The 13886-nt window shown below is 36.8% G+C and overlaps 1 protein-coding gene across 1 annotated transcript in view; it reads left to right on the plus strand.

The window, feature by feature from the left end:
- UGDH (UDP-glucose 6-dehydrogenase) overlaps nt 1-13886 on the plus strand; it is a 31483-nt gene that overhangs the window by 8051 nt on the left and 9546 nt on the right. Inside the window, exons 2-6 of the mRNA XM_027055560.2 lie at nt 339-507; nt 5571-5672; nt 10882-11082; nt 11190-11387; nt 11856-12003. Coding sequence (XP_026911361.1) covers nt 346-507; nt 5571-5672; nt 10882-11082; nt 11190-11387; nt 11856-12003 — 811 coding nt within the window. The 5' untranslated portion in view covers nt 339-345. The remainder of the gene's footprint in view (nt 1-338; nt 508-5570; nt 5673-10881; nt 11083-11189; nt 11388-11855; nt 12004-13886) is intronic.

Below are 13886 nucleotides of genomic sequence, written 5' to 3' on the forward strand. Positions count from 1 at the left end.
GCAATCAAAGTTCCCCTGGTGTAGTAGAGGTCTAAGTAAGGTTTTGTTTTGCGTCTTGAATTTCTAATTATTAGATCATTATAACTTTTGTGGCACTTCAGTAATATCAGTTATGTTTTTTTCCATGTTTGGTGCTAATGCAGCCGAGAATGAACTAGGTCATCCAACTGGAAGGTTACGTATTATCACTGTTTTAATAATGCTTAATGAGTGTGAATGCAGGAAATATTTCCAGATATTTGTAACCTTGACAGTTTTTATAAAGTGTGATAAATGTGCAGTGTGATTTCTTTAAATTTTCTGTTTTCAATAGAATAGTCTTACCGCTTTCCTTCTAGTTCAATCATGTTTGAAATTAAGAAGATTTGTTGCATTGGTGCGGGCTATGTTGGAGGACCTACATGTAGTGTCATTGCTCATATGTGCCCTGAAATCAGAGTAACGGTTGTTGATGTCAATGAATCAAGAATCAATGCATGGAACTCTCCTACTCTCCCTATTTATGAGGTAAAACCATACTAAACAACTCTTTGTTCTTATGTTCTTTGTTTTCTTACTGTTTTTGTTAAATAAATTACTATTAATGTAGAAATCTATGACTACAGCTGATAAGAAACTAAGTGAGAAATCTAGGTCCACAGTGTTATGGACATTACAATTATAGTTATGTCAAGTATGCCCAGGGAAAATGGGAGGAAATATATTAGAATATTAATAATGGTTGTATTAGTGCAATGAGAATGTGGGTAATTTTTTTCTCTCGTCTTTTTTCTCATTTTGTCTGTTAATATGGTTACCATATTGTAAATAGTAAAATTTTAAAAGGGTATTCTATAAAATTAAAATGGTAGAACTGTGGATGTTTATAATATTAATTCATGTAAGTCTATTATATTTGGGCGTTATTGTACTTAGGTAAACCGTGGGTGGATAAATGATGTCTTTTATATCTAGTACCTAGTATCACAAATTTGTTTAATTGAAATTTCAAAACTTCTGTGAATTTAGATAGTGTATAGTTAGGAAAATATGCTTCTATTTTATTAAGCTATGTGGATCCCATTTTTTAAAATTTCACTGTAAAATGAGTTCATGAATATTATGCTTTTGAAACCCAGCAGAGAAGCATTTGAGAATTTGATGGTAGCATTTTCTTCCCAACATTAATATATTCTCCTTTTTTCCTTCAGGAAAACTTTGTTATTTGTAAGATTGTAATCAACCATAGTCTTTAAATGTATTAGTCCTTTGGAAGGGAAGTCTCAACCAGGTTTATAGGCATATGAAATATAGAAATCCATGAAAAAGCACCCACAGAATAGTAGCTACCCAACATCATGGATTTAATCCTATCGGAATCACACTTAGAACAAAAAAGCAAACCTCTGAATTGTGCCTTCTGTTTGTACTTTACCCTTTCTTTTTCTACCAAATGAACTACCCATAATAGTTCTATAAATACTTTAGTGCTGTAGCATTTCTTTCCCTGTTATGACATTACTACTATATTTGGCTTTGGAGAATTTTAAAAAACATTTTGGAAACATAAGAGTTTTAGAATTCTGATAACCATAAAAGGGCCGCAAATCATTTGAAACCCATATTTGTACCCAATCATTCAGTAATCAGTTCTGCCAGCAGCGTACTCTAGTTTTCAGAAACAAAGGGCGCCCGTCAGAATGGCTAAAATTACTACTACTGACAATACTAAGAGTCAACAAGGATTTAGAGCAATTGGACGTTTATACATTGCTGGTCAGAATGTAGACTGGTATAGCCACTTTCAAAACTGCTTGGCAGTATTTACTAAAGCTGAAAATATGCAGAGTCTGACCCAGCAAATCCACTTGTTGGTGTATATCCAATAGAAATGCGTACATATGTGTGGCCAAAAGACAGATATTAACAGTGCTATTCATAATAGCCCCAAATGGGAAGCAGCCTAAATGTTAATCAGTGTTGGAATGGATACACAAATTATAGCATAATCCTGCAATAAAATACTATACTGCACTGAAAATCAATGAAACTACTCCTACATGCAGGAATATGGTTTGAGGTACCTGGGTGGCCCAGTCAGTTAAGCATCCGACTCTTGGTTTTGGCTTGGGTCGTTGTCTCCCGGTTTGTGAGATCGAGCCCTGCACTGGGCTCTGTGCTGCCAGTGCAGAGCCTGCTTGGGATTCTCTCTCCCATCTCTCTCTGACCCTGTCTCACTCACACATGCTCTCTCCCTCTCTCTCAAAATAAATAAACTTTTAAAAATTTAAGAAAGGATATGGTTAACTTCTCCCAAAGTGTTGTGTTGCCAGACACAGAGTAGTACATACTGTATAATTTCATTTGCACAAAATTTAAATATAAGCAAATTAATCTCTGATTATAGAATTCAGCATGATTATAATTTGAGCAGTGGTAGTGACTAGAAGAGGGCACAGGCATACTGCAGGTTCTGATTTACAGTTAATGTTATAATTCTCATTATAAATAATGGTTACACAAGTGTGTTCAGTTGTGAAAATTGAGCTATATACTTTTCTATACTAATATATATGCATTTTTATGTATTTTGTTTTACTTCAATACAAATTTTATTTAAAAACAAAAAAAAAAGGTATCCTGAATTAGAAAAAATATAAGCTATCTATAATGTATTGGAATTTGACATTTTTCTTGGAGAAAACAAAAAAATCAGCTGGCCAGGCATATTTCATGGCCAGATTCTTATTGTAGATGTTACTATTTATATTAATTGAAATCTGAAACTCTTCTTCCTAAGACTTCAGTGCTTGAAATTTAAAATAGGGGCACTTGACTGGCTCAGTTGGTAGAGCATCTGACTTCTCATCTTGAGGTCAGGAGTTCGAGCCCCATGTTGAGCATAAGCCTTCTTAAAAAAAAAAAAAAAGTATGTTGTACATTGACACTGAATCCAGTTGGGATATATAGTTAGATTGAGAGAGTTAAGATCTAAAATTATTTCTTTTCCATATCATACTTGTTTTTTCTCAATAACCTTTTATAAACAAAGTAACAAGCATTTATTATTTTTGTGCTTTTATTTTGTAGATAAAGTTTTTCTTCTTTAAATCTCTTTAAAAAGAATATAAAGGATTTGAAAGTCTAGCTAGAGGTGCTCATTAGAAACTCATTAGAGGCAATGTCTGAGTTCTCAAAACCTTGAAATCTCATAATTGTATTGGCTTAAGTTTTATTTTTATGTCATTTTCTAAAAAATCCATTTATTTATTTTGAGAGAAAGAGAGCACGCATGTGCGTGGGGGAGGGATAGACAGAGAGGGAGAGAGAGATTCCTAAGCAGGCTCCGTGCTGTCAGTGCAGAGCCCCACACCGGGCTCGATCTCACAAACTGTGAGATCATGACCTGAGCTGAAACCAAGAATCAGACGCTTAACCAACTGAGCTACCCAGGTGCCTTTTTTTATGTCATTTTAATATGTCTATTCCAGAAAATTAGATGATACCATAAGCAGCTATTTTAGTTCTGTGCTATTTAGTGTAGCCTACAAAAGAAATGAAATCTTTTTCCGAAATCCACTGGTTTTGGAGGTTAAAAACATGACACTGCTACTACTTTAAAATTCTAGAAGGAATTGTCTCAGCAAGTAGAATGATTTTCCTCTTAGCAGGTGAATGACTTCAGGCTTTCTTAGACATCAGTTAAAAGATGCTCACTTAAGGAATTTATAAATCAGAAAATAAAGGTGATTTCTAGAAGTTGTGTTTAAAAAAAAGCAACAACTTGGGGAATGAATTGTGTGACCCAATTTTCCATTTTCAAAGATATATTAGGCCTTTGTTCTGTTTTTATTTCTTTATTTTATGTTGTAAAATTATGTATTCCTATACATTTTTTTGGCCATATTGGAGATGTGAAATGTTACGTGAAATGTCAAACAGGAAGAATTATAAAAGAAGAAAAAACAAATGGCGGGTTTAACTGGAATTCACAATGCTCTCTGAATTGCTTTATTGAGTAGCTTATATTTGTTGTTACTAGTTGTAACTTTATACTTACCTGCCTTGGACAAGGCAAAAGAATACTTTTATGTCCAGAGCAGCCTTGAACACCTTTGTAATCACCTTGCTGTTGTAAATCTGTATCCTATAATGCATTTAAAAACCAATGACCAAATAAATACTTGTTTTCAAGGATAATTATAAAAATCTGTGGCATTGATTTTTCATTGTAAATACTATGTTTTCAGGTCAGAAGTCTCTAGTTGTGACTAATGTTTAACTCATGGTCACTGATAGAGAAATACTACAATATGTAATTATAGCATTTAATATGTCCCTTTGAGTACCCAGTCTCCTTGAGAGTTGTTCTGCCATCACTCCATCTACTCTGAGACTAACTAATTAGAGAAATATTTAGAAGGAAAAATGATAGGACTTGATTGTTGATCATAAAAGAAGGATGAAGGGGACACGTGGGTGGCTCAGTTGGTTAAGGTCTGACTCTTGATTTCAGCTCAGATCATGATCTCACGGTTTATGGGGTTGGCATGGAGCCTGCTTGGGATTCTCTCCTTCTCTCTCTCTCTCTCTCTCTGCCCCCCCCCAAATAAATAAGCCTTAAAAATACTTTCTTAAAGAAAGGTGAAGGAGAGGAAGGAATCAAGAATAATATCCAGGTTTCCAATTTGGATGACAGGTGCATGATTGTGCTACTAATTGAGTTCAAGAATGCAGGATGTTGTGGAGGATAGTGGGAGATAAAATGGCAAGTTCTGTTTTGTCCTACTTAGTTATAGAGGCTTTGGGAAATCCAAGTAGAGATGTTCAGGAGGCAGTTGGATATGTATCCGAAGTTTAGGCAAATGATTCAGGGCTGGAAGTGTAAAGTTAGGAATGTACAGGTAGTAGTTGAAATCAGAGTAATTGAACTCTCCCAAGAAGAGTCTGTAGAGAGAACAGAGCATTAGTCAAGGACAGAACCCAGGAAAATGCTAATGTTTGATGGTAGGTGGAGAAGAAAATGCCATAGGGAAGCAATGAAGAGTAGTTCATCGAAGGTGAACCAAAATCAGAAGAGTTTTAGTAGTGCAAGCCCCTATAAAGATGTACAGTTGACCCTGTGGGGGTGTGGGGCGTTGACCCTATTTTGTATACTGCATTCTTAAAGTAAACTACAGAAAAGAAAGTGTTATTAAGAAAACCATAAAAGGGGCACGTGGGTGGCTCATTCGGTTAAATGTCTGACTCTTGGGCTCAGCATGACCTGATTTCATGTCATGATCTCATGGTTCCTGTGTTCAGTCCCTGTGTTGGGCTCTGCACTGACAAATGTGGAGCCTGCTTGGGATTCTCTGTCTTTCTCTCCGTGCCTCCCCTGCTCACTCTCTCTCTCAAAATAAATAAATAAATATTTTAAAAAATCATGAGAGGAAATACATTGACAATATGGTACTATATTCATTGAAAAAAAATTCACATATAAGCAGACCGGTGCAGTTCAAATCTGTGTTGTAATGTAATTCTATACACTTAGGTTATCTCATATGACTGGTAAACTGTGTGTACAACTCCTTCTTTTTTCTTTTTAGCCAGGACTAAAAGAAGTGGTAGAATCCTGCCGAGGAAAAAATCTATTTTTTTCTACCGATATTGATGATGCCATTAAAGAAGCTGATCTTGTATTTATTTCTGTAAGTATTTTCTTTTGCTGTGTGAGGTTTTTTAAAAATTTCTTTTTAATGTTTATTTATTTTGGAGAGAGAGAGAGAGAAACAGAGTGTGAGTGGGGAAGGGGCAGAGAGAGAGACACACACAGAATCTGAAGCAGGCTCCAGGCTCTGAGCTGTCTGCACAGAGCCCAACGTGGGCTGAAACCCCACAAGCCATGAGATCATAACCTGAGCCAAAGTGGGACACTGAACCGACTGAGCCACCCAGACGCCCCTTGCTATGTGAGTTTTAATGCATTATTGTCTACATAGAAGTTTTATTGTGTTTTAATAGTAATCCATTGGTATTAATCCACATCATTGCTTAGTATAGAGTCCAGTTGAATTTAGGTTGTCATTTTGTCCAACACTTCACCATACCCCATAATCATCTGGTCAAATGCATCACTTCCAATCACTGAACAAATAATTGGAGAAAGTTCTAGTCTGGGATCTAGAGTTAGGAAGTGTTGGTAACGTATGAGCCCATGTGGTAATAGTGTATGTGTGTCATCATTTCTTGTTTGAACCACTGCTTGGTAGAGGTGAGGTAAAGAGAACCAGGTAAAGTGTGTGTGCAAACTTATGGGACTCTCCTTTCTAGATGACTTATAATTGTTCCAGAAGTCATTTTATTATTCTTTTTTTATTTTAAAGAGAGAGAGAATGTGTGCATTTAAGTTTATATTTATTTATTTTGAAAACGAAAAAGAGCACACAAGTGTGTGCTAGGGAGGGGCAGAGAGAGGAGAAAGAATCCCAGTCAGGCTCCATGCTAATCAGTGCAGAGTCCAATTAGTGCAGGGCTTGATTCACGAACAGTAAGATCTTGACATGAGCCAAAATCAAGAGTTGGATGCTTAACCGACTGAGCCACCCAGGTCCCACTAAGATTTTATTTTTAAGTAATCTCTATACCCAGTGTGGGGCTTAAACTTAACAACCCTGAGATCAGGAGTTGCATGCTCTACCAATTGAGCCAGCCATGCACCCTACCAGAAGTCATTTTTAATTAACTTTTTGGAATTTGGCTTGGGTTGGTTAGGTTACAGGCTAGTCCACAGGTATCTTAGCTCATGATACGACTAGCCTGTTGTACCTTTGTAATGAAAAAAATAGAATCAATGCTTAGGAGTAAACTCTGGTAATGTAATATTTGAACCAAGTATTTTACTTCTTGCTGTCCTGGTAGCCTTTACTCAAATATTCTGTGGCTGATGGTATAGTAATCACCAATTTGTGGCTGAGCTAGGGTGTTATATGACTCAAGACCTTTAGGGCCTTAGAGAAAAAAGGGAAAGCTTACAGTGTTGTAAGCTTTGACTGAGCTCCATGAACTAAGGGAAAGAAATATCATGGGGTCCATAGAGGGTAGATGTTGTTGAATTGATTATGCATATTGTTAATGATTATAAGTTGTTGAATTAAGAGTTTTCTGACTGATGAGACAAAAGAAATACTATTAATATATGTTAACTCCAGAAGAAAGTAGTAATGAAGCCTGTGGTAAAACTGTTATGAATTAAATCTCTCTTTTGGCATTAATTACTTCAGAGAAATTGGTGTCACCTTTTGTGACTTGCCTACCTATCTACTACTTAAGCTTACAGAAGGTTAGGGTAGAGACATAGAAAATGAGAAAAGAGGAGCGCCTGGGTGGCGCAGTCGGTTAAGCGTCCGACTTCAGCCAGGTCACGATCTCACAGTCCGTGAGTTCGAGCCCCGCGTCGGGCTCTGTGCTGATGGCTCAGAGCCTGGAGCCTGTTTCAGATTCTGTGTCTCCCTCTCTCTCTGCCCCTCCCCCGTTCATGCTCTGTCTCTCTGTCCCAAAAATAAATAAACGTTGAAAAAAAAAAAAAAAGAAAATGAGAAAAGATTTTGGAGTAGCTAGGTACTTGGATAAAATTAAGAAGTTATCCTTGGGGCACCTGGGTGGCTAGTCAGTTAAGTATCCGACTTCAGCTCAAGTCATGATCTCATGGTTAGTGAGTTTGAGCCCTGTGTTGGGCTCTGTGCTGACAGCTCAGAGCCTGGGTCCTGCTTCAGATTCTGTGTCTCCCCCTCTCTCTTCCCCTCCCCTGCTCCCTCCCTCCCTCTCTCTCAAATAAATAAACATTAAAAAAATCTTTTTAAAAAAGAAGTTATGTTATTCCAACTTTAGGATAACTAGAGCCTCGAGTGAGAGTAGGGGAATTTTCTGTAAAAAATATTCAGAAAGAATATTCTCAAGCAATAGAATCCAGGGGGTAGTCTGGCCAGATAGCTAATTTATACTTGCCTCTGCAGATCTAGCCTGAGCTGTCCTGAATCTTTGCAAGCTGTTACTGTATATACCTGTTATGGTAATTTATTACTGTATAACTCACATTGAGTTCCCATCATTCTCTGGATCAGCTTTTAAAAATTTATTTGTTGTATACTTTTCATTGTAGAAAATATCAAATTTATACAAAAGATGAAGACAATAATATTATGAACCCCTATTTACCCTTTGCCCATTGTCAGCAGTTACCATGGCTGATCTTGTTTTGTTTGCTACTTCTCTCCTTTGCCTCCTACCCCACGTTATTTTTAGACAGAGTCCAGGTAGGAATAGTTTGATATGAATCAGTTTTCAGTTGTCATCTCCAGAGCACCTTGCCAGGGAAAGCTGTTTGATCTTCTCTCATCTTTAGCATGTTCCATCTTATCCTGTTAGCTGTCTTGGCTCTTCCGTACTCTGGTGCACCCTGACTTCCACGTCTCAGGCTTTTCCTAAGTCATTCCATGCATATAAACAACTTTCGTTCTCCTGCTTTTCACACCTCCACGCAACTTTCAACTTTTTATTTGTTTTGGCTTGCTTCCTTTATTTAGTCTCCCATTAGGTTATAAGCTTGTCAAGAGAAAAGAATTGGTATACTTACTGCTGGTTCAAAAACTATGCCTATATAGAATTTTAGCCTTTTCAGAGTGCTTTGATTTTTACCAAAGTATTATAAAAACCCACTTGCTAGATTTTAGAGAGAGCATAGTATCTTCATTTTCCAATGAGGTAATTGAAGCAAAGGCAGCCACATGTCTCTAAGGTTACATGGTATAGCTAAGTCAAAAGTAAATGCCTAGACTCCAGTCACATGGTTTATTTTTCTTTCTATTTGATAGACTTTATTTACATAGTATTGGAAATCCTAAAGATGCTAGATAATGTCTAGCTTTAATGAGCCAAGAAAACATTTGTGAATGATATTGCAAATATTTGTAAAAAGCTATGGATATAGGTTTATAAACAAGGAGGATAGAAAAGGAACTTAAAATTTGGTTTTGGGGCACCTGGGTGGCTTAGTTGGTTGAGCAACCAATTCTTGATTTCAGTTCAGATCATGATCTTGCAGTTCGTGGCTTCTGCCGCAAGTCAGGCTCTATGCTGGCAACGTGGGGCCTGCTTGGGAATCTCTCTCTCCTTCTGCCACTCCCCTGCTTGTGCTCTCTCTCTGTGAAAATGAATGAATAAACTTAAAAATTTTTTTTAATTAAAAATAAAATTTGGTTTAAAAGACTAGGAAAATGGTATCCAAAATCTATAAAGAACTTATCAAACTCAACACCCAAAAAACAAATAATCCAGTGAAGAAATGGGCAAAAGACATGAATAGGCACTTTTCCAAAGAAGACATTCAGACGGCTAACAGGCACATGAAAAAATTTTCAAAATTACTCATCATCAGGGAAATACATATTAAAACCACGGTGAGATACTACCACCTCACACCTGTCAGAATGGCTAAAATTAACAGGCAACAACAGATGTTGGCAAGGATGCAGAGAGAGAGGAACCCTTTTGCACTGCTGGTGTGAATGCAAACTGGTACAGCCACTCTGGAAAACAGTATGGAGGTTCCTCAAAAAACTAAAAATAGAACTACCCTGTGACCCAGCAATTGCACTATTCGGTATTTATACAAAGGATACAGGAGTGCTGTTTCAAAGGGGCATATGCACCCCAATGTTTATAGCAGCACTATCAACAATAGCCAAAGTATGGAAGGAGCCCAAATGTCTATCGATGGATGAATGGATAAAGAAGATGTGGTATATATATACAATGGAATATTACTCAGCAATAAAAAAGAATGAAATCTTGTCATTTGCAACTATGTGGATGGAACTAGAGTGTATTATGCTATGTGAAAGGAGTCAGAGAAAGACAAATATCATATGACTTCACTCATATGTGGAATTTAAGATACAAAACAGATGAACATAAGGGAAGGGAAGCAAAAATAATATAAAAACAGGGAGGGGAACAAAACATAAGAGACTTAAATACAGAGAACAAACTGAGGGTTGCTGGAAGGTTGTTGCGGGGGAGATGGGCTAAACGGGCAAGGGACATTGAGGAGGATATTTGTTGGGATAAGAACTGGGTATTGTATGTACATGATGAATCACTAAATTCTATTCCTGAAATCATTAGTAAACTATATGTTAACTAACTTGGATGTAAATTATAAAAATAAATAATAAAATTTTTTAAATTAAAAAACAAAGACCAGGATAATAGTGGTTTCTAGTGGCTCAGTCGGTTGGGCATCTGACTTCAGCTCTGGTCATGATCTCATAGTTTGTGAGTTCAAGCCCCACAATCAGGCTCTCTGCTGGGCAGCGCAGAGCCTGCTTGAGATCCTCTGTCTCCCTCTGTCTCTGCCCCTCCCCAACTTGCGTGCTCTTTCTCTCTCTCTCTCTCTCAAAAATAAATTTAAAACAAAGCATTAAAAAATAAAATAAAATAAAATAAAATAAAATAAAATAAAATAAAATAAAGACCAGGATAATAATTTATTACATACAATAAAGAGAGGAAAGAAAACTTATATTTCATTTCAGACTGGGAACTCCTTTATGACAAGAACAGTCTCATTCATCTTTATATCTCCAGAGCTTAGCTTGCAACCTGCCTTCCCTGATATCTGTCACTATATAGTAGCTTCTCAACAAAAATTTATTGAATGAGTTGATGCTTCAGGCTGTTCTGTCTGGTGATTATGTTTATAAAATGTATTATTTCTATGGAATTAATAGAGGGTTAAATTAAAGCTAATGATGATAGTTAACTTCGCATTTAACTAGTTGATTGATGATTCAGGGTTTATCTTGAAATCAGTGAATATCTCACAGATACTTTGTTCTTAATCCCATATGCTTTCATCAGGTGAACACTCCAACCAAAACCTATGGAATGGGGAAAGGCCGTGCGGCAGATCTGAAGTATATTGAGGCTTGTGCCAGACGCATTGTGCAAAACTCACATGGGTACAAAATTGTGACTGAGAAAAGCACAGTTCCAGTGAGGGCAGCAGAAAGTATTCGTCGAATATTTGATGCAAACACAAAACCCAACTTGAATTTACAGGTATAAAAAAAGGAAGCGTTAGAACCTGATACTATGTAAATATTGCTGCTTATAGTTGCCCATGGTTAATTCTAGGCTTACAACTTTGTTTTGCATTGGGATTCTAGGTACTGTCCAACCCTGAGTTCTTGGCGGAAGGAACAGCCATCAAGGACCTGAAGAACCCAGACAGAGTACTGATTGGAGGGGATGAAACGCCAGAGGGCCAGAGAGCTGTGCAGGCACTGTGTGCTGTGTATGAGCACTGGGTTCCCAGAGAAAAGATCCTCACCACTAATACTTGGTCTTCAGAACTTTCCAAACTGGTTGGTATAGAGCATTCAACTCTCCATTTAATTTAAAGCCAAGGACTTATTTCTCTTAAGCCTAATAAGCCACACAGGTACTTTCTTAATATTAAATAAAAGGTATGCTTTTGAAGACAATATTCTTGTCCATTATGAAATAATTTTCACAAGGGAAATCAAATATTGGGGTATAAAATATTTTGGAAAGTGCTAAATTTTAATAAAATATAACATAAAATGAAGGGTTCATTAAAACTGTAGTCTTAAAAATCACTCTTTCCCTTTTTTACTCCCGTTCTTAATCATCTTTCTTCTCGAATTTAAAACATTTTCCTTTACCAACCCATTCATAGCCTCCTCAAATTGAGGCCATCAGTAACTTTTATATCTCCCTCAGTAATTTGTATCAACTCAGTGAAATATAATCCAGACATTTAAAATTGCCATTTTAACTCGTTGTACTTTTCCTTTTTTTCCCCCCCGAAGGCAGCAAATGCTTTTCTTGCCCAGAGGATCAGCAGTATTAACTCTATAAGTGCCCTCTGTGAAGCAACAGGGGCTGATGTAGAAGAGGTGGCAACAGCCATTGGAATGGACCAGAGAATTGGAAATAAGTTTCTGAAAGCCAGTGTTGGTAAATTGAAAATTTTCTGTACATAAAATAGATTCATTTAGCTGGGTCTCTAACTTTAAGGAAGTCTTTTTTTTTTTTAATATTTATTTATTTTTGAGAGAGAGAGAGAGAGAGAATGTGGGGATGGGTAGAGAGAGAGGGAGACAGAGGATCAGAAGCAGGCTGTGCGCTGACAGTACAGAGCCCAAGGAGGGACTCAGACTCACAAACTGTGAGATCGTGATCTGAGCCGAAGTTGGACGTTTAACCAACTGAGCCACCCAGGCGCCCCAAAGAAATCTTCGTTTAACTTGATGCCCTCAAAATAATGATTCTGTTATACATGTGACATCTTCAACCTATCTGGAACTTCCCAAGTGCAGCAATAATTTAACTTGTTTAATAATTACTGATTGATTAGGAGGATAAACAGAGTTCACTGTTTTAGGAGCATTAATTGGTATTCAGTTCGAACATTTAGGAAGAGTAAGTTCCAGAGACCACATAGGAAATAACTCAATATCTTACTGAAGCAAACAGGAAACAAATTTCCTATCATTTACTTTGCCTACTAATATACTTTTGGAAATGTGGCCTGGGTGAAGTAAGTCGGTCCTTATTAGTTGCCAGTTCTGTATTTCTGAATTATCCTATTTGCTAAAATTTATTTTTAATCCCAAAATCAGTGCCCCTAGTGCTTTCACGGTCATTTGCAGACACAACACAGCAGCAAAAAATTTGAGTCACCCAACACAGACATTTCCAGCTGAAGTTGCATAAGGCAATGCTCTTGTTTCAGCTCCCATTCTGTAAACAAGTGCTTTTTTTGTGGTCTATTTAGTGTCACATTTTTTACATTTTTGTGCTTTTTATTGGTGGTTTCACTTTTCTAAATGGCCCTCAGGCATATTGCAAAGTGCTGCCTAGTGTTTTGAAGTGCCAAGAGACTCTGATGTACCTCACAGAGAAAATACGTGTGGTTAGATAAGCTTTATTCAGACATGAGTTATAGTGCTGTTGGCTATGAATTTAATGTTAATGAATCAATAATATATATTAAATAAAGTGTCTTTAAACTCATAAGGGCAAGAACAGGGACACTGGGCTGGCTCAGTTGGTAGAGCATGCAACTCTTGATCTCAGGGTAATGAGTTTGAGCCCCATTTTGGGTATAGAACTTACTTAAAAGGGGGAGGCAGAAGACATGAGCAGACATTTCTCCAAAGAAGACATACAGATGGCAAACAGACACATGAAAAGATGCCCCGTATCACTCATCATCAGAGAAATGCAAATCGAAACCATAATGACATATCACCTCACACCTGTCAGATTAGCTAAACTAAAAAATACAAGAAACAACAAATGTTGGCAATGATACAGAGGAAAAGGAACACTCGTGCACTGTTGGGGGGAATAAAAACTATTGCAGCCAGTGTGGAAAACAATATATGGAGATTCCTCAAAAATTAAAAATAGAATTATCATGCAATCCAGTAATTCCACTACTGGGTATTTACCCAAAGAATACAAAAACACTAATTCAAAAAGATATATCGACCCCTATGTTTATTGCAGCATTATTTACACTAGGCAAGATATGGCGGCAACCCATATATATATGTGTATATATACATATACACACCACATCTTCCTTATCCATTCATCTATCAATGGACATATACATATATATATATATGTGTGTGTGTGTATGTGTGTGTGTATATTATATACATACACACACACACACATACACACACACACATATATATATACACACACACACACATATATATACATATACACAGTGGAATATTACTCAGCCATAGAAAAGAATGAACTCTTGCTATTTGCAACAACATGAATGAATCTAGAGAGTATTATGCTAAGTGAAATAAGTCAGT

This window comes from Acinonyx jubatus, chromosome B1, assembly GCF_027475565.1.
Source record: "Acinonyx jubatus isolate Ajub_Pintada_27869175 chromosome B1, VMU_Ajub_asm_v1.0, whole genome shotgun sequence".
Taxonomy (NCBI): domain Eukaryota; kingdom Metazoa; phylum Chordata; class Mammalia; order Carnivora; family Felidae; genus Acinonyx; species Acinonyx jubatus.